The sequence below is a fragment of the Ceratotherium simum genome, chromosome 2 (genome assembly GCF_057802395.1).
Source record: "Ceratotherium simum simum isolate JZ-2026a chromosome 2, ASM5780239v1, whole genome shotgun sequence".
NCBI lineage: Eukaryota > Metazoa > Chordata > Mammalia > Perissodactyla > Rhinocerotidae > Ceratotherium > Ceratotherium simum.
This window is the reverse complement of record NC_141901.1, coordinates 56,560,730-56,579,937: the sequence shown is the minus strand read 5'-3', so window position 1 is coordinate 56,579,937 and position 19,208 is coordinate 56,560,730. Positions and strand designations below refer to the sequence as shown.

General features: G+C 37.9%; 1 protein-coding gene across 2 annotated transcripts in view; it reads left to right on the top strand.

Moving 5' to 3' along the window:
* CD53 (CD53 molecule) overlaps window positions 1–10,518 on the top strand; it is a 29,047-nt gene extending 18,529 nt beyond the window's left edge. For both annotated transcript variants that reach the window (XM_004420689.3, XM_087445771.1), the window contains 7 exons: window positions 579–658; window positions 1,537–1,725; window positions 2,521–2,595; window positions 3,144–3,239; window positions 7,548–7,628; window positions 8,695–8,778; window positions 9,653–10,518. In XM_004420689.3, coding sequence (XP_004420746.1) covers window positions 596–658; window positions 1,537–1,725; window positions 2,521–2,595; window positions 3,144–3,239; window positions 7,548–7,628; window positions 8,695–8,778; window positions 9,653–9,724 — 660 coding nt within the window. In that variant the 5' untranslated portion in view covers window positions 579–595 and the 3' untranslated portion in view covers window positions 9,725–10,518. The remainder of the gene's footprint in view (window positions 1–578; window positions 659–1,536; window positions 1,726–2,520; window positions 2,596–3,143; window positions 3,240–7,547; window positions 7,629–8,694; window positions 8,779–9,652) is intronic.
* Window positions 10,519–19,208: the final 8,690 nt, after the last annotated feature.

Below are 19,208 nucleotides of genomic sequence, written 5' to 3'. Positions count from 1 at the left end.
TACTACTTAGTCATGGTTGCATCTCCCACAGCATGTAGAAACATAAATGTTTCTTCAGTAAAAGAATGAACAAGACGTAAATATGTTCCCCCACTTTCATGTGGAGAGGTTTATAGACCAAATGTAGTATGTATATGTATCTCAGGACATTTAAGGAACTAGCTGGTGAAGGCCACTGGCTTTTTCCACAGCTGATTGACCAGCCTAACCCTGACCCCAGGGCTGCCCCCTGAGTAAGTGCCCAGGCACTGGTCCCTGAGCATTGGCCTGGTGTGTGTCACTGTGATTCACCCTCTAAAAACGGCTCCAGTGTTTTCTTCTACAGTGCTTAATTCAATGTTAAGCATTTTTGGCTTGTTGAATTAAAGCAAAACCAAGTGTCCAAAATGAGCCAATTTGTACCTCAGTTCAGAGACTAAACAAGAGAGTTTGGGCAAACTTTCCAGAGGAGAGTCACAGCTCAAACCTAAGGTGATGCTGGAGATCCTTGAACCCTGAACATTGGTGCTTTTTGATCTCTGGTGCCACCTTGCAGAGCCAGGTCACTTAGTTCCTCTCTTCTTCCTTTCACTTTTTAGGGCAAGACCATCCCAACATGGGCGTGAGTAGCTTGAAACTGCTGAAATATGTCCTGTTTTTCTTCAACTTGCTCTTTTGGGTAAGTGTGTCTTTTCTGAGCATGGCTGAGCCTACCTCCTCCCAGCTACACACTACTTGTCTCCTCTAATGAAGAGTCTGGTATGGATTGCAACCCACGCATACCTACATCATGTGCAGCATACCCACCCTAAGAACAAGGAAATAATTATTTCCTCCCCTCTTCCCTTCCTGCCGCAATATAAGCCTGCAAAACTGAAAAGTACCAGTGCAGTTATTTATGGGGATGCTCTTTCTCTCTTGGGGGACATTAGGCTACTACTGCTCACTGCTGATATCTATGGGTGAGAAACTGAGATTCTATGTGCTGTGTATTGAGTGCCTCTTTTTTTTTCCAGCTTTTCCCCCCCTTTAGGCCCCTTGGAAGAATAGCTGGTTAAAAAGGAAGTCACATTTTCTGAGGAGGTTTCACTGTACCAAATTCAGCAATTGAATTTCAGATATAGGATGAGATGGTACTCATGTGCCTATGAGAAAATTCTCAAAAGTTTGGCTTCTTTAGTTTTTTGCCTAGCAAGATGAACTTCCTCAACCAGGAATCCCCTCTACATGGTTGTGTTTTCCAAAGGGAAAACCATGTGTAAGCAGTTAAGGAAACAAGGAGTATGGGATCTGAAGTATGAAGAGACTGTATTATTCACAGGAGTGAGATTCCCCTAGTATCTGATATGGGCAGGAGGGGCGTGAATGGGACATCACAAGGAGGAAGCTGGGATCGCCTCTTTTCCAGGTTCATGGGGAAATCTGGATAAAGATTGTTCACAAGAGTCTTGATAGAGCCAATGGAAAAAGATGATTCTGATCTCAAGTAAGTGAGAATATAAGAAAATGTTGAAGAACCATGTTTATCTCAGAATGTTGTGGGATTCTTTCTTTCAGTTCTGTGGCTGCTGCGTTTTGGGCTTTGGGATCTACTTCCTGATCCACAAGAACTTTGGAGTGCTCTTCCATAATCTCCCCTCCCTCACGCTGGGCAATGTGCTTATCATCGTGGGCTCCATTATCATGGTGGTTGCCTTCCTGGGCTGCATGGGCTCCATCAAGGAGAACAAGTGCCTGCTTATGTCGGTGAGTCCCTAGCAGCAGATGTGGGCCCTAACTCGGGGGACATGATGCCGTAAGTCTCAGGCAAGATGTTTCTTGGCAGCTCACCTACAGGCACAGGGAAATCTTGGGAACATGGTATTGGCACCTCAGGTTAGTTCCCAGACTAATGGCAAAAGATGGAAGATAATAGACACAGGGAAAGGTTTTAAGCAGTCAAAATTAGTGCTGGGTAAAAAGGTGAAGGAGAGGGAACAAGTGAAAGTGTGTTTTCTGTTGTATGTGATTAGCATAAGGAGAGTAAGCATCTAAAGTTGGAGATAAATATGAATTAGGACCATGATTAGAGCACTTCTTCTCCCTATCTGTACAGGGCTCCTCTCAATCTCCACCATCACCTGTCCCCCATTCCAACCTAGCCCTGATCTTGCAGAAAGGACTAGGCCCTGGACTCTAAAGACACATAGTTTAGCTTACTGGTCTTTTGCTCAACTGTTTCAATAGGCAGATGCTAAAATTGCTTCATTGATTCAAAAAATGGTATTGCATATGCATTATGCCCATGGAGCTCAATAGGCACAATGGAAAGGAGGGAGCAAAGTAGAAGACAGCTGATCTGCTCTCTAGAGTCTTGGATTCTAGTTGAAGGAAAACAGAACATATTCCTCACAAAACAAGAGAAGGCTCACGAAGGCCTGAGCAGGCAGGAGCAGGAACTTCTGTACAGTTGCAGAGATACGGCTGGATGCTCCTAGGATGGAGTGGGAGTGAGGGAAGAACTAGGATAAGTACTGTGAGCATGTCTTTCCTTTGCCCCAGTTTTTTGTCCTGCTGCTGATTATCCTCCTTGCTGAGGTGACCTTGGCCATCCTGCTCTTCGTGTATGAACAGAAGGTAAGTTATAAAGAACACAACTCGTTGTATTGTTGACAGTGGAGAAGAAGTTGGCACAAAATAAGTCCTATAATGGAGGTAGAAGCAAATTGGAGGGATGGAGGAAAGAGAGATTAATTGTAATCGGGGAGAAAAAAAAAAGTCATGGAGGAGATTGCATTTGAGTGGTGAATGGGAAGATCCTTTGAAGGATGAATGGGAAGAACAGTAAAAACAGGTTTATCTTCCTCCTACGTAGTTTTCTCCAAGCGTTTGGCAGTAGACAATGTCTGTCTCAGTGCCTAAGAGAGCCCGTGCTTTGATTGTCCCTTTTCCTTCTTTGTAAAACCAGAGTTCTGGAAGGACAAGAGACCACTGTTCTGTCAATGCCATCTCACCCTCAGCACTTCTTCCTGTATATAAACTCCCTCTCCTCACTTCCTTAGCTCTGAGTAGGCCATTTGGAAGGGAGGAGCAAATGGTACCACTAGCCTATACTAGAAATTCCTTGTTCCTTGAAATCACCTGTTTTTTAAAATGTCTCTTCCGCTGGAATGTGCTCCACCCAGCTGAGTAAGTATGTGGCTGAAGACCTGAAGGACAGCATCCGGCGATACCACACAGACAACAGCACCAAGGCAGCGTGGGACTCCATCCAGTCATTTGTGAGTGTAGAGGGGATCTTCCTCAGCTCAGCCTCGTCTCTGGGGGCTAGAAGGGAATTCCTTTCCTAAAAGTTTCAGAGTCTAAGGTCCACGGCCCCGAGGTCCAGAATAATGCTTGGCTGTCACAAACAGGAAAGCATAGGAATCAGTCTGATTGGTACAAAGTTGTCTACATTCTTTCTTTCATCCTTCACCAACTCAGATAGGCTCATTGTTTAAGCCCTGCTAAGATGTAAGGAAGACCCAAACATGTCATACTGGATTAATTTATGTATTTTCCAAAATTTTTCTGAAAACAGAAGTTGTATAATATAAGAAATCTCTTGAAATCCTGAGGAGCCCAAATCATGCTTGTTACCTAGCCCACCAGCACCCCATTCCTCATGCCCTTTCCCCACCCACAAACATACATTATCTCTGCATTCCTGCCTTGGTGTGTTGGGAGATAAAGAAGGGTCAGGAAGCCAGCCTGGCACTGGCATAGTCTGTGTCTCAGACGATACCACTATGACCACATGAAGCCACCTGTGGCCCTGCCCTATCTGCTTAGTGTGGAGTGGAAGAACTAGCACAGGAATAAGAGTCTAGAGACCAGGATGACGTGGCCTTGGGAAAGTTGCTTAACCTCTCTAGATCCACAATTCTTTCCTTTTCTTTTTTTTCAATTCAGTTTAGAAGCCTTTTAATTATATCATTTTCGGATATATATGAAAGTAAAGAGTATAACAGCAAAATGAATCTCCAGCTACATATCACCCAGCTTCAACAGTTGACATTTTGCCAATATCATTTCAGCTAAGCCCCTATGCTTTTTTTGCTAGAATATGTTAAAGCAAATATTAGACATTATATCATTTTTACCCATTAAATATAAAGATAATAACTTCTTTTTTTAGAAAATGTTTATTTTTTTAGAGCAATTTTAGGTTACAATAGAACTAAGAGGTAGGTACAGAGAATTCCCATATACGCTCTGCCCCCACACTTGCATAGTCTCCCCAGTTTTCAACGTCAGTCACCAGAACAGTACATTCTTTTACCAAGGATGAACCTACATTTACACATAATTATCACCCCCCAAGTCTATAGTTTACATCAAGATTCACTCTTGGTGTTGCACATTCTATGCATTTGAACAAATGTATAATATATATCCATCATTATAATATCATACAGAGTATTTTCACTACCCTAAAAATCTCTATGCTCTGCCTATTCATCTCTTCTCCTACTCCCATCCCTGGCAACCACTGATCTTTTTATTGTCTCCATAGTTTTGCCTTTTCCGGAATGTCATATAGTTGGCATCACACAGTATGTAGCCTTTTCAAATTGGCTTCTTTCACTTAATAATATGCATTTAAGGTTCTTCCCTATCTTTTTATAGCTTGGTAGCTCATTTCTCTTTAGTGCTGAATAATATTCCATTGTCTGGATGTACCACAGTTTATTTATCCATTCACCTGCTGAAGGACATCTTGGTTGCTTCCAAGTTTTGGCAATTATGAATAAAGCTGCTGTAAACATCCACGTATGGTTTTTTTTGTGTGGGCATAAGTTTTCAACTCCTTTGGATAAATACCAGGAGCATAACTGCTGGATCATATGGTAAGAGTATGTTCAGTTTTGTAAGAAAACACCAAACTGTCTTCCCAAGTGGCTGTACCATTTCTCATTCCCACCAGTGATGTATGAGAGCTCCTGGTGCTCCACATCCTCATCAGTGTTTAGTGTCAGTATTCCAGATTTTGACCATTCTAATAGGTGTGTAGTGGTATCTCATTGTTGTTTTAATTTTTGATTCCCTGATGACGTATGATGTGGAGCATCGGTTCATATGCTTATTTGCCATCTGTATGTCTTCTTTGGTGAGGTGTCTGTCAAAGTGTGGCTCATTTTTTATCAGGTTGTTTGTTTTCTTATCCTTGAGTTTTAAGAGTTCTTTGTATATTTTGGTAACAATCCTTTATCAGATGTGTCTTTTGCAAATATTTTCTCCAAATATATTCTGCAAATAGCTTGTCTTCTAATTCTCTCAATATTGTCTTTTGCAGAGCAGATGTTTTTAATTTTAATGAAATCCAGCTTATCGATTTATTTTTTTCATGGATCGTTCCTTTCGTGTTGTTATTAAAAGGTATCACCATAACCGAGGTCATTTACGTTCTCTCCTATATTATCTTCTAGGACTTTTATAGTTTGGTGTTTTACATTTAGGTCTATGATCCATTTTGTGGTATTTTTTTGTGATGGGCATTAGGTCTATGTATAGATGCATTTTTTTGCATGTGGATGTCCAGTTGTTCCAGCACCATTTGTTGAAGAGACTATCTTTTCTACATTATATTGCCTTTGCACCTTTGTCAAGGATCAGTTGACTATATTTATGTGGCTTTATTTCTAGGCTCTCTATTCTTTTTTGTGTGTGTGTGAGGAGGACTAGCCCTGAGCTAACATCTGATGCCACTCCTCCTCTTTTTTGCTGAGGAAGATTGGCCCTGGGCTAACATCCGTGCCCATCTTCCTCCACTTTACATGGGACACCGCCACAGCATGGCTTAACAAGTGGTGCATTGGTGCGCACCCGGGATCCGAACCTGCGAACCCTGGGCTGCCGAAGCAGAGCGCACACACTTAACTGCTGCGCCACCAGGCTGGCTCCTAGGCTCTCTATTCTGTTCCATTGATCCATTGATCTATTCTTTCACCAATACTATACTGTCCTGATTACTGTAGCTTTATATATATATATATATAGTAAGTCTTGAAGTTGAGTAGCATTAGTCCTCCAACTTTGTTCTTCTCCTTCAATATTGTGTTGGCTATTCTGGGTCTTTTGCCTCTTAATATAAAATTTAGAATCAGTTGGTTGATATCCATAAAACAACTTGCTGGGATTTTTTATTGGGATGCATTGAATCTATATTCAATAGGTCAAGTTGGGAAGAAGTGACATCTTGACAATATTGAATCTTCCTATCCATGAACATGGACTATCTCTCCATTTGTTTAGTTCTTTTTTGATTTTTCTCATCAGAATTTTGTAGTTTTCCTCATATAGATCTTGTACATATTTTGTTAGATTTATACCTAAGTATTTCATTTTTGGAGGTGCTAATGTAAATGGTAGTGTTTTTAATTTCAAATTCCACATATTCATTATTGGAATATAGGAAAGCAATTGAATTTTGTATATTAACCTTGTATCCTGCAACCTTGGTATAATCAATTATTAGTTATAGGAAGGTTTTTTTTTGGTCAATTCTTTAGAATTTTCTTCGTAGACGGTCATGTCATCTAGGAACAAAAACAGTTTTATGTCTTCCTTCCCAATCTGTATACCTTTTATTTCTTTTTCTTACCTTTTCTTGCATTAGCAAGAACTTCAATTCTATAAATTCAATGCTATAAATTTCCCTCTCAGTGCTGCTTTGCTGCATCCCCTAAATTTTTTGTCGTGTTTTAATTTTCATTTAATTCAAAATATATTTAAATTTCTCTTGAGATTTCTTCTTTGATCATTTGTTATTTAGATGTGTGTATTTTAATCTTCATGTAAAATAACTTCTTTTTGACACACCTGAAAATTTACAATAATTCCTTAATAATACTAATAAATGGTCTATAATCAAATTTACCTAATTACTTCAAAAAATTAGTTTTAATTGGTTTCTTCAAAACAAGATCCAAATAAGGTCCAGATGTTACATTTGGATGATGTGTCTCTCTAAATCTGTTTTAATCTATAACAGTATCCCTTTTTGTTCATGCTATTTATTTGTGGAAAGAAATTAGTTGTTTGTCCTATAGAATTCCCCATTTTCTGGATATGGCTAGTGGTTTCTTTAAGGTATTTTAGTGTCAGTGAGTCTTTATCTCCCATACTCATGAATCTGGAGGCTTGATGCAGGTTCCATTTGTAGTGAAACTAACATAGCTCATATTTCCTATTGCATCATGCAAGCAGATATATAATGTTGGATTGTCCTACTTCCTGTGACCTTAAGACTGGTTGGTGGGTCTAGGTATAGTCAGCCTGATCCCTCCATTATAAAAGTCCCCTGTGTGTCTAATTTTTGATATGTAAAATTTTAATAAATTAAACATGCCCTCTCTACTTCAAGGAGTCTTATGTGGATGAAATGGTATAATGGAATTGAAAGTATTTTTTTCTGAAGAGCCATAGTAGTCAGGCCAATGCTGGATTTTCTGCTATAGAGTCAGATTTGAAGAGCCCACCTTTTCTCCAAGACCGACAGTTTTCTTTATGTTGACTTTCTATCACATTTTTTTGAGTTTGGTTTTTAGCTGCAATGTTGTGGTGTAAATAACAGAAGTGATTGGACCCATGGCGTACCATCATCTTGCCCTCAAGATCAACTAGTTAAGGTAACTTTTGGGGCAACTTTTCTGTCATTGTCCTCTTTAGTTAAACTTAATTACCTTACAAACTCCAGTCATTCAGGACTTAGTCTTCCCAACCACAAACAGAGAATCTTGAACAAAATAGAGACCAGGGAGACAACCCAGGTAACTAGACACATCAGAAAAAAAAGGAAACAAGCTCATTTAGACTAGAGACACCATTAGGAATCTTGCTACCCTAAACTATTACATTAGAGGGGAGAAGTTTGTGTGATAGTGGCAGAGGATTATGTCAAGATTTTTCTTCAGCAAGACATAAGTCTTCTTATGGTTGAAAGTGAAATTTGTAATGTTGAGGTAGAAAAGCTTCTCTCTCTATCTGTTTTTCTGCTCTCTCCCCTTGGAGATGGCAGCATCCAGCCCCTTAATAAAATGAATCATATGTGAAGGAGTGAGGAGCTGGGGGAGAGAGAGTTGGTGGAACTGCTGAAACAACCTTCCTACTTAATTTGGACCTCCAGACTAGGCCCAGAGAAGAAGCCAAAATCATCTTATGGACCAAATCCCTAAGATCCTGTTACCCAGGTTATCCATTCTTGGGATTGTTTGGAAATATCCCCAATTTTTTAGGTCTGTGATGAAATTCTGGGACACCCATCAACCAGTAACTGTCCTGGAGCTTGGTAGGGCCATAAAAAGTTTACTAGTTGTTGAAGCAAAACTGAAATGCAACCAATGCTAGGATTTATAGCCTATATTCCCATTTGCTAATCCCAAGTCAGTAGTGAATGTTCAAAGAACATAAAGACATCTGTTACTTACATGCCTCCTGGGAGCTAGTTTAACTCAGTGTGTAAGGATCGAGGACTTCTACATTAGATGCCACTGTAATGATAACAACACCAGAAAAGTCTCTAGTTTAATATTCTCTACTTGATGTCTGTTTATTCATCCATATAAAGAAAATAAAAATATAATACATGGTCTAAGTCTCTTGGCGTAAGGCAAAACACAAACTATCTTCCCAAATAAGCTTCCTGATAAGGTTGAATAATATAGTAGTATCATTTGTACTTGTAATTTGTTCTAGGGTTGCTATGTAAAAGCAGAACAGTGGTTTTACTCCAATTTCCTGTATATCGGAATCATCACTATCTGTGTGTGTGTGGTCCAGGTAAGAGCTTAATCACAGGACAATTGTGAAGAATAAATGAGTTAAGTCATGTAAGGTTTTAGAGCAGTACCAGGCACATAGTGTGTGCTCAATGAATATGAGTTCCCCCACTCAAGTATCAAATGATGTTATTACCAATTCAAGTCTTATAGAAAATATTCTGTAAGATCTATCTGGTCACCTTATCCCTAAAAGAGATGAGTGCTTCATAGTCAAATTGAAAGCCACCAAGCAGATCCCTAGTTTGGTCCTTCATTCACTGGTCTGGAAAAGCTTGTGTTGGATGAAACATTCAACTTGAAAAATTGGCCTTGTAGGTTAAGCAGGAGTTGATGGTGTCAATTATGATAAATTTTTGCCTTGTTTCTCTGCTTTAGTTTAAAAAGTCAAGAGTGAATTGGGGATAGTTTTGTGCTTTTTTATTATGCAATATTTCTACCATTTTTACACCCAAATGTTTTGGGTATATCACAGATTAGCTAAGACTTAATCAAGAAGCTAAGAGAGAAATGATTTTTCTCTGCTTAGAAACCAAGGAGGCCTAGGCCATGGGTAGAGATGACTCATTGCATGAAGTTTTGACTTGTGCAGACCTTGACTATACCAGCAGCAGAGCTTCTATGACTTCATAAGGAGACAAAAAATGTCCCAACACTTTATACTCTCCTTTCTTGCCAATACCACCCAACTTATCTCCCTGCTGCCATTCTAAAGCTAAAGGAGAGAACTCCTGTGAAGGAATTGGAAGTGATGGCAGGAAAGGTGGCTTCAGTGTGACAGATGCTTTCTTTTTCTCTGAGGCTGATCCCAGGGGTTGTGGGAAAAGAAAGCTCCTCCTACAACGGACCTCACATTTGCCCAACTCTTTTCTCAGGTGTTGGGGATGTCCTTTGCACTGACCCTGAACTGCCAGATTGATAAAACCAGCCAGGTCCTAGGGCTGTGACCTGCTGCTACCTTATGCTGGAGAGACTTGTTTCATCTGTGGAAATCCCAAACCACTTATAGCATGAAGCCTAAATGATCACCTCTTGGACTGGCATCTTTGTTCCCCTCCCATCTCTTCCATATTTTGGCTCCTGTCTCACATGACCATAGAAGAGGATGTTGGCAGGCATGTCCCATCTCAGGCAGCAAGACAAGCATTCACCCACTCATGGCAGCAGCTGTGTCCCTCAAAGTGATGACACTGATACCTGAGAATTCTTCAAACATGAGACGCCAAAAGAATCTGTAGCACTAATGGCTTTGACTAATGGTCAAAGGATGGGTCCGGGACTCGAATTTTTGCATATTCCCATTGTCAAACAAGTCTCTAGCCTCTAAATCATGCCCAGTCCACTCTCCAAAGTCAAGCAAGAAACAAGCTGAAGGGAGCTTTGGGACCAGACTCACTGGATCACTGTCACAACCCTCTGTTTCCTTTTGACTGGAGGCCTTGGCTACAGGAATGAGAGTACTCTTTCTTCAAAGGTGAAGTTTCATTTCAATTTCCTTATTAAAGGACTTTATTGATTCATTCTAAGTCTTTTCAGAAGAAACAATCTAGAGATTCATATCCTGACTTCAGCCAATCTTTCAGCCTTTGAATTACATAACTATGGAGAAACTCAGCAGAACCAGTATCTCTGGTGGTGATAGTTACATTCATGAGAGTTCTGGTGTTATTTCTCTATCAGATAAAGTTTTGTTAATGTACTCTTTTAACTCTTCAATAAATAAAAAAGCTTATAATCTCAATCACTACATTCTCATTCCTATATCAAACTCACTTTGCATGACTCAGTCTGATTGCCCTGCCAGCAAGCCAGGTATATTAGTTATCTATTGCTGCATACCAATTTACTCCAAAACTTAAGTGTCTGAGAACAACATTTATTATCTCACAGTTTTTGTGGGTCTTGAATCTGGGAGCAGCTTAGCTGGGTTCTGGCTAATGGTCTCTCATGTGACTACAAGCAAGATGTCAGCCAGAGCTGCAGTCATCTCAAGGCTTGACTGGAAGAGGATCCACTTTCAAGCTCTCTCACATGGCTCTTGGTAGGCCTCAGTTCTTTGCCACGAGCACCTTTCCACAGGGCTGGCTTATGCCATGGCAGCTGGTTTCTCCCATAGCGAGACATCCAATAGAAAACATAAAATAAAGCACTCCAAACAAGCTACAGTTTTTTTATAAGCTAACTCAAAAGTGCTATCACGTCAGTTCTGCCAAATTCTATTCCTCAGTAGTGAGTCAAAAAGTTCAGCCCACACTGAAGGGGAGAAGATTACACAAGGACGTGTATACTAAGAGGTGGAGATCATTGGGGGCTATCTTACAAGTGGCCAACCACACCATGTTTATTGAGTCAGGAGAAGCTAAATTGAATTATCTGTAAGCTAAATTAAATCGTCTATATGATAACCATGTTTTGTAAAGCAAAAAATCAGAACATATCTAATACAGAACAACATGTATAGTCATCAGAGAAAGGGATGGAAGAATTAGTTTCTGTTCTTGAAGTTTTGTGCAGGATCTCCCACTTCCCTTAAAGGAAAATTGGTCATTTTAGCAGGAGTCTATAGCAAAACCTACATCTTTTGCATTTCCCTAACACAAAGAAAGAGCAGAGGAGACATTCTCTTGAGTATCATAAGCATCTAAAATATCACACATTCAACATGTGCAAAATAAAACTTATCATTATATCTTCCAGGCCTGCTCCTCTTCTTTATTCCTCATATCAGTGAGTGATACCACCAACAGAGTTGCCCTGGTCAGAAACCTGGGCTTTGTCCTTAACTCTAACCTGCCTTCACTTCCAACATCCAGTCAGTCATGAAATTCTAAGGCTTCATCTACCAAATACTATCAAATTCATTCATTCTCCCCATTTCATTTCTTGCCTGTATTCCTTCAATAGTCCACTCTCTGTTCTCCTAGTATCCACTATTGGCCCCGTCTAACGTATTATCCATACAGCAGCCAAAATATTTCTAAAACATAAATATAATCAGGATAATTTTCTGCTTGAAACCCTTCAATAACTACATTTGTCTTAGGATAAAGTTCAGATTCCTTATTACGTCTACCAGGTCCTACCTGATATGTCCCACTCTCAGCTCTCCAGCATCACCTTTTTCCATTCTCACTCTTTTATTCTATGATTTACTTATATTAAAGTTTATTTAGTTGCTCCAGGCTTTATCAATGCTAATAAATTTTTCCCACTCGTCCAGTGATCCCTTTTGTTTGGATAATTTCTACCCTCTCCTGTCTCTAAGGAAGTTTCCCTGATACTACAAAGTTTAATGTCTATTGAGGTCTTTCCAATTATGAGACGGTGTGCTAAGAGTTTTACATACATCTTCCCATTTAAATCTTGACACAATATCTCTTGTGTGTAGCTCCATAACACACTCCCCAAACTCTAAAACTAAAAATTAAGTTTAAAGTAATCTTAAACATGAAGTTATCCCAGGCTCTGGCAGAAGCAAAATGCACACACTTTCTGAAGGAACCCACATTAATACCATGTCTCCATGAATCTCAAAAAGCAAATTTTCAATGAAATTAAACTACTCACAGTAAAAATTCACTAAACACATGAGAAAACAAGGCACTATGAACCAAGAGAAACAACAAACAATAGGAATGGACCCACAAAACTTCAGATATTGGACCTATTTGACACAAAATATAAATAGCCATATTTTTCTATATCTAAGAAAATAAGGAACAGCTTTAAAAGATGTGCAGAGGCGAAAACTAAAAAAAGACTAAGCATTTTGAAAAATGAAAATATAATAATTGAAATTTTAAAAACTTAAATAAATATGTTTAACAGCAAATTTGATACAACTAAAGTGAGATTAATAAACAGGAAGATTTATATGAGAAAATTAATCAGAAGGTAGCTATAGTGTGTTGAACTGTGTCCCCTAAAAAGATATATCCAAATCCTAACCCCTAGTACCATTGAATATGACCTTATTTAGAAATAGGGTCTTTGTTGATGTGATTAAGTTAACGGTCTTGAGATGAGATCATTCTAGATTTAGGGTTGGCCCTAAATCCAGTGCCTGTTGTCCTTATAAAAGGAAGGGCAGGGATATTTGAAACACAGATACAGAGGAAAAGACCCATAGAGGAAAGTCATACAAAGACAGAGGCAGAGAAGGGACTGATGTGTCTACAAGTCAAGGAATACCAAGAATTGCTGACAACCACCAGAAGGTAAGAGAGTAACATGGAACAGATTCTTTTTCAGAGCATCCAGAAGGAAACAACTTTGAAGACACCTTGATTTTGGACTTCTAACCTTCAGAACTGTGAAAGAATAAATTTTTATTGTTTGAAACCTCTGAATTTCTTGGTGTAATTTGTTAAAGCAGCTCTGAAAACTAATGAAACAGTAGCACGTAGAAAGAGTGGAAAATATGAAAGTGAGGTTTAGAAACAATGAGGACAGAGTTAGAAAGTTTAACATAAGTGTAACTGGAGTTTCAGAAAGAGGAGATACAAAGCATAGTAGACACAACATTTGAAGTTATAATGGCTGAGAATATTCCCAAGTTGATGAATGGTTCAATCCACAAATAAGAAGCCCAATGAATTACTTTCATGAGGGAAAAAAGAAAATCACACTTAGACATATTATGGTCAACCTGGGTAAAAACAAAGGAAACAATTTAAAAACAGCCCTAGAAGTTGTGGTTCTAGTAATGGGCAAACAGAAGTGGAATATTAGAGCACCAAAGTTGCCTATGCCCAGAAGGTATGAACTATTATCACAAATACTTGTGTTTTGATTCCTTGACAGAATCCACCATTATGGGAGTGGGGGGAATCAGATGGGAGGTCTTCGTATTGAGCCCCACCCTCAGAGTCAGAACAAACCAGAGCTTGACCCATTATACTTCCTTCAAACTCTGTGAACTGCAGAATGGGCTTCTGTGGCTTTGAACTAGGTAGGAGTAGAAAAAAATAGGAAAAGCAAAAAGAAACCTCTTTATGTGGTTATGACGATAGACCAAGTTTCCCATGTCTCTGCACACCAGGTAAGCAAGGCCTAGGTGGACCAGTGACTCTCAATTTAAATTTGGTTTGAAGTCATTCCAACTAAACATGCCCCAGAGACCTGAGAGAAGCAAACTCAAAACTTCCCTGGAGGACAGAAAATCCATCTTATGCTTAGGAAATGCCCAAAAATAATTTTTTAAGGACAATGGTCAGCAAGCAATCAAAGCTTATGAGCCATAAAAGAAAACAACAATATAATATGAGCAAGAACCAACATAAACAACAGTCAGCAGAGACAGACCTGCACAGACTTCAGATATTGGACTTTTAAGACACATGTTCTATTTTATTTTTTTAATATTTTTTTAATTTTTTGTTTATTGTGGTAACATTGGTTTATAACATTGTATAAATTTCAGGTGTACATCATTATACTTTTATTTCTGCATGAATTACATCATGTTCTCATGTTCACCACCCAAATACTAATTACAATCCATCACCACACACATGTGCCTAATTATCCCTTTTACCCTCCTTCCTCCCCCCTTCTCCTCTGGTAACCACCAATCCAATCTCTGTCTCTATGTGTTTGTTGTTGTTATTATCTACTACTTAATGAGTGAGATAATATGGTATTTGACCTTCTCCCTCTGACTTATTTCACTTGGTATAATACCCTCAATGTCCATCCATGTTGTCACAAATGGTTGGATTTCATCGTTTCTTATGGCTGAGTAGTATTCCATTGTGTATATATACCACATCTTCTTTATCCATTCATCCCTTGATGGGCACTTAGGTTGCTTCCACATCTTGGCTATTGTGAATAATGCTGCAATGAACACAGGGGTGCATGTATCTTTATGCATTGGTGTTTTCATGTTCTTTGGATAAATACTCAGCAGTGGAATAGCTGGATTGTATGGTAGTTCTATCCTTAAATTTTTGAGGAATCTCCACACTGTTTTCCATAGTGTCTGCACCAGTTTGCACTCCCACCAGCAGTGTATGAGAGTTCCCTTCTCTCCACATCCTCTCCAACACTTGTTGTTTCCTGTCTTGTTAATTATAGCCATTCTGACGGGTGTGAGGTGATAGCTCATTGTAGTTTTGATTTGCATTTCCCTGATAGTTAACGATGTTGAACATCTTTTCACGTGCCCATTGGCCATCTGTATATCTTCTTTGGAGAAATGTCTGTTCAGGTCTTTTGCCGATTTTTTAATTGTGTTGTTAGATTTTTTGTTGTTGAAATGCATGTGTTCTTTATATATTTTGGAGATTAACCCCTTATCAGATGTATGGTTTGCAAATATCTTCTGCCAATTGTTAGGTTGTCTTTTCGTTTTGTTGATGGTTTCCTTTGCTGTGCAGAAGATTTTTAGTTTGATGTAGTCCCATTTGTTTATTTTTTCTATTGTTCCTCTTGCCCAGTCAGACATGGTGCTTGAAAATACATTGTTAAGACCTATGTCAAAAAGCTTACTACCTATGTTTTCTTCTAGAAGTTTCATAGTTTCAGGTCGAAAATTCAAGTCTTTAATCCATTTTGAGTTAATTTTTGTGTATGGTGTAATGTAATGTTCTACTTTCATTTTTTGGCATGTGGCTGTCCAGTTTTCCCAATACCACTTGTTGAAGAGACTTTCCTTTCTCCATTGTATGTTCTTGGCTCCTTTGTCGAAGACTAGCTGTCCATAGATGTGTGGGTTTATTTCTGGGCTTTCGATTCTATTCCATTGATCTGTGAAGACACATTTTTTGTGTGTGTGTGAGGAAGATCAGCCCTGAGCTAACATCCATGCTATGCTAATCCTCCTCTTTTTGCTGAGGAAGACTGGCTCTGAGCTAACATCTATTGCCAATCTTCCTCCGTTTTTTTTTTCCCCACAAAGCCCCAGTAGATAGTTGTATGTCATAGTTGCACATCCTTCTAGTTGCCGTATGTGGGACACAGCCTCAGCATGGCCAAAGAAGGGGTGCTTTGGTACGTGCCTGGGATCCAAACCCGGGCTGCCAGTAGCGGAGCGAGTGCACTTAAACCGCTAAGCCACAGGGCCGGCCCCGAGACACATGTTTTAAATCAGCTATGCTTAATATGTTATAAAAGTAAATTGCAAACTTTAAAACTTCTACAATGAATAGGAAGCCATAAAAAAATCACAGACTTTAAAAGAACCAAATAACATCTAGAAATGAAAAAAGCAATAACTGGAATTAAAAATCTCGATAGATGTGTTTAGCAACAGATTAAATACAAACAAAAGACAGTTTGTGATCTAGAAGATAGAACAGAAATAAATATTGAGAATTCAACACAGATAAAAAAGTGTAGAAAATGTAGAGAGGGTGAGAGATGTAGAAAATACATTTTGAATCCATTTGATTAGAGTCCTAGAAGGAATGGAGAGAATAAATGGGCCAAAGGCATATTTGAAGAGAATATGACTGAGAATTGAGGAAAGACCTCAATGCATTGATTCAAAAGGTCCACTTAACCTCAAGAAGGATAAATAAAAATAAATCCACACTCATAAGCATCATAGGAAAACTGAGGACAACCAAAGACAGAAAAAAATCTTTAAAGCCACCGTAGGGAAAAGAAAGATTATCTTTGAAGAAATGACAGTTAGATTGACCATTGACTTATCAGTACTAATACTTTCCAGACGACAGTGGACTTCAAAGTGCTTAAGTTGAAATAATAATGTTCTTAAAGAAATAACAGCCAAGAGAATTTGTCATCAGCAGACATTCACTAAAGAAAATTCTAAAGGATAAATTTCAGGGATAAAGAAAGTGATCCCGGATGGAAAATCTGAAATACAAGAAAAATCAAGGGGAAAAAACTGTAGTAAATAGCTGGCAAAATGGAAATGACAATTGATTCTATAAAACAATTATAATGTATTGTTAGGGTAAAAACAAAGAGATAGATTTAAAATACTGAACAACAAGTCAACAAGAGGATAAATGGAGTTAAAATGTTCATTGTATATCTAAGCAGTTGGTAAATATTCTTTAAATTCAGACTTTGATAAATAAAGTGTATGTGTTATAATTTCTAGGGTAGGCACCACAATAAGAGAAAGAAAAGTTTAAAACTTCCAATAGAATAAAATAATGATAAAATAATATTAGTCAGTGAAAGAAAAATCAAGAAAGGAAAGAAAAAGTGTGAACATATATGATAAATGTAAAGAACAAAATAAGAGAGTAGAAAGAAAGCCTAACATCAGTAATTAAATTGAATGTAAATAGACTATATTAACTAGTCAAAAGACAAAAATTATCACACTGGATTAAAAAAATAAGTCAAACTATATATAGTTTACAAAAGAACTATATAAACTTTCAAAGGATTGAAAATATATAGCATATGTCTTTTCATTTATAGTTCATTTAGAACAGAAATTTACTAAAAAAAGTAACAAAAACATCTTCATTTATTTAGACGTTAGGAAATACACTTCCTAGAGACCCATGGATCAGAGAAAAAATCATAATAGAAATTAGAAAATATTTTGAACTGAATGATAACACAAATACTATGTATCAAGATCTATGGGAGGGGGCCGGCCCCGTGGCTTAGCGGTTAGGTACACGCACTCCACTGCTGGCGGCCTGGGTTTGGATCCTGGGAGCGCACTGATGCACCGCCTCTCCGGCCATGCTGAGGCCGCGTCCCACATACGGCAACTAGAAGGATGTGCAGCTATGACATAAACTATCTACTGGGGCTTTGGGGGAAAAAAAATAAATAAAATTATAAAAAAAAAAAAAAACAAGATCTATGGGAGGCAGCTGAATCTTGAAGGAATTTATAGCCTTAAATGCACATATTAGGAAAAAGAAAGAATGAAAATTAATGAGCTAACATCTCAAGAAATTAAATAAAGAACAGCAAAAGAATAAATAAATAAAAACCTAAACATTTTTTAAAAAGTAGAAGGTAGAGAGCAGAAGTTAAAAAAATAGAAAACAAACATAAGCAAAACCCAAAGTGTCTTCTTGGAAAAGACTAAAAAAATTGACATATCTATTATGGTGAGACTGGGGGATGAGGGGAGAAAGAGAAACAGATTGAATAGCAAATATCAGGAATGAAGAGGGGGACACATTACAGATGCTGCAATGACATTAAACAGATAAGAGCATCATCTATCAGAATAAGCTAGATGATGCAACAGTAACAGAAAACAATAAAGATTTATTTCCTGCTTGTATTACATGTCTATTGTTGGTAGAGGGCCTCTTCTCATGGAAGTCATTCAGAGATCCTGGCTAACAGAGAAGATATCATATAAAATGTTACTATTTATTTTACAAAGGAAAGGAGGAGCTCTGGAGGGTCTTGCATTAATTAAATGCTCCAGCCCAGAAGTGACTTACATCACTTAGCTCACAATTCATTGGCCCAAACTAGTCACATGGCCGCATCCAACCACAAAAGGGGCAGAAAGTACAATTCTATCACGTATCAGGCAGTTTAAAGAACCATATATATTTGGCAAACAGCTCTAATGACTACCAGAGAAAATATTATAAACAAATTATGCCAATCAATCTAAATATTTAGGTAAAATAAATAAATTCTGGAAAATGTACCTAACAAAAATTGGCTCAAGAAAGATTTAAAAAACTGAATAGACACATAATCTTATAAACTTATAATTATAAAGTCACTTATAAGTGAGTCAATGATTAAAAATCTATTCTTGAACACATCAGGCCAAATGGCTTCACTGTTAAGTTCCACCAAATATTAAGGGAAGAAACTTTTGCAATCTTACACAAACTCTTCTAGGGAACAGAAGTAGAGGAAACATGCCTTACCTCAACTGTGAGATTAGCATAACATTGATACCAAAACTGAACAAAGAAAATATTACAGAAGAAAATTACAAGCTATAAATATAGATGCAAATATCCTAGAAAAGAAAATGGCAAAATCCAGAAATATATAATAATGAAAATATATCATGACCAAAATGAATTTATCTTAGGAATAAGGTAAACGCTAAAAATCAATGAAATTAACATATTACAAGATTAAAGAGAAAAACAAAGAAAAGGAAGGAAAGTACTATTTAAAGTCAGGATAGTGGCTACCTGTGGAGAAAGAGAGCTCTTTGTGATTGTGAAGGAATATACAAGGGGCTCCTGGGATGCCAGCAATATTCCATTCTTGATCTTAGTGTTGTATACAAGGCCAATGTTTCCTTAACCACCATGTGTTAAATTGTACATATAAGTGTTATTCATTTCTCTATATGTTATATTTCACAATTTTTAAAAGTTTTTAAAAATAAAAGCAAAGAGAATGAAAAGACTACCTTCAAAAAAGCAACAGACTATTAGCTGTCTTCTCAACAAGCACATTTTTGCATATCTTTGATAACAGAAGTATATCTTTGATGTGGTA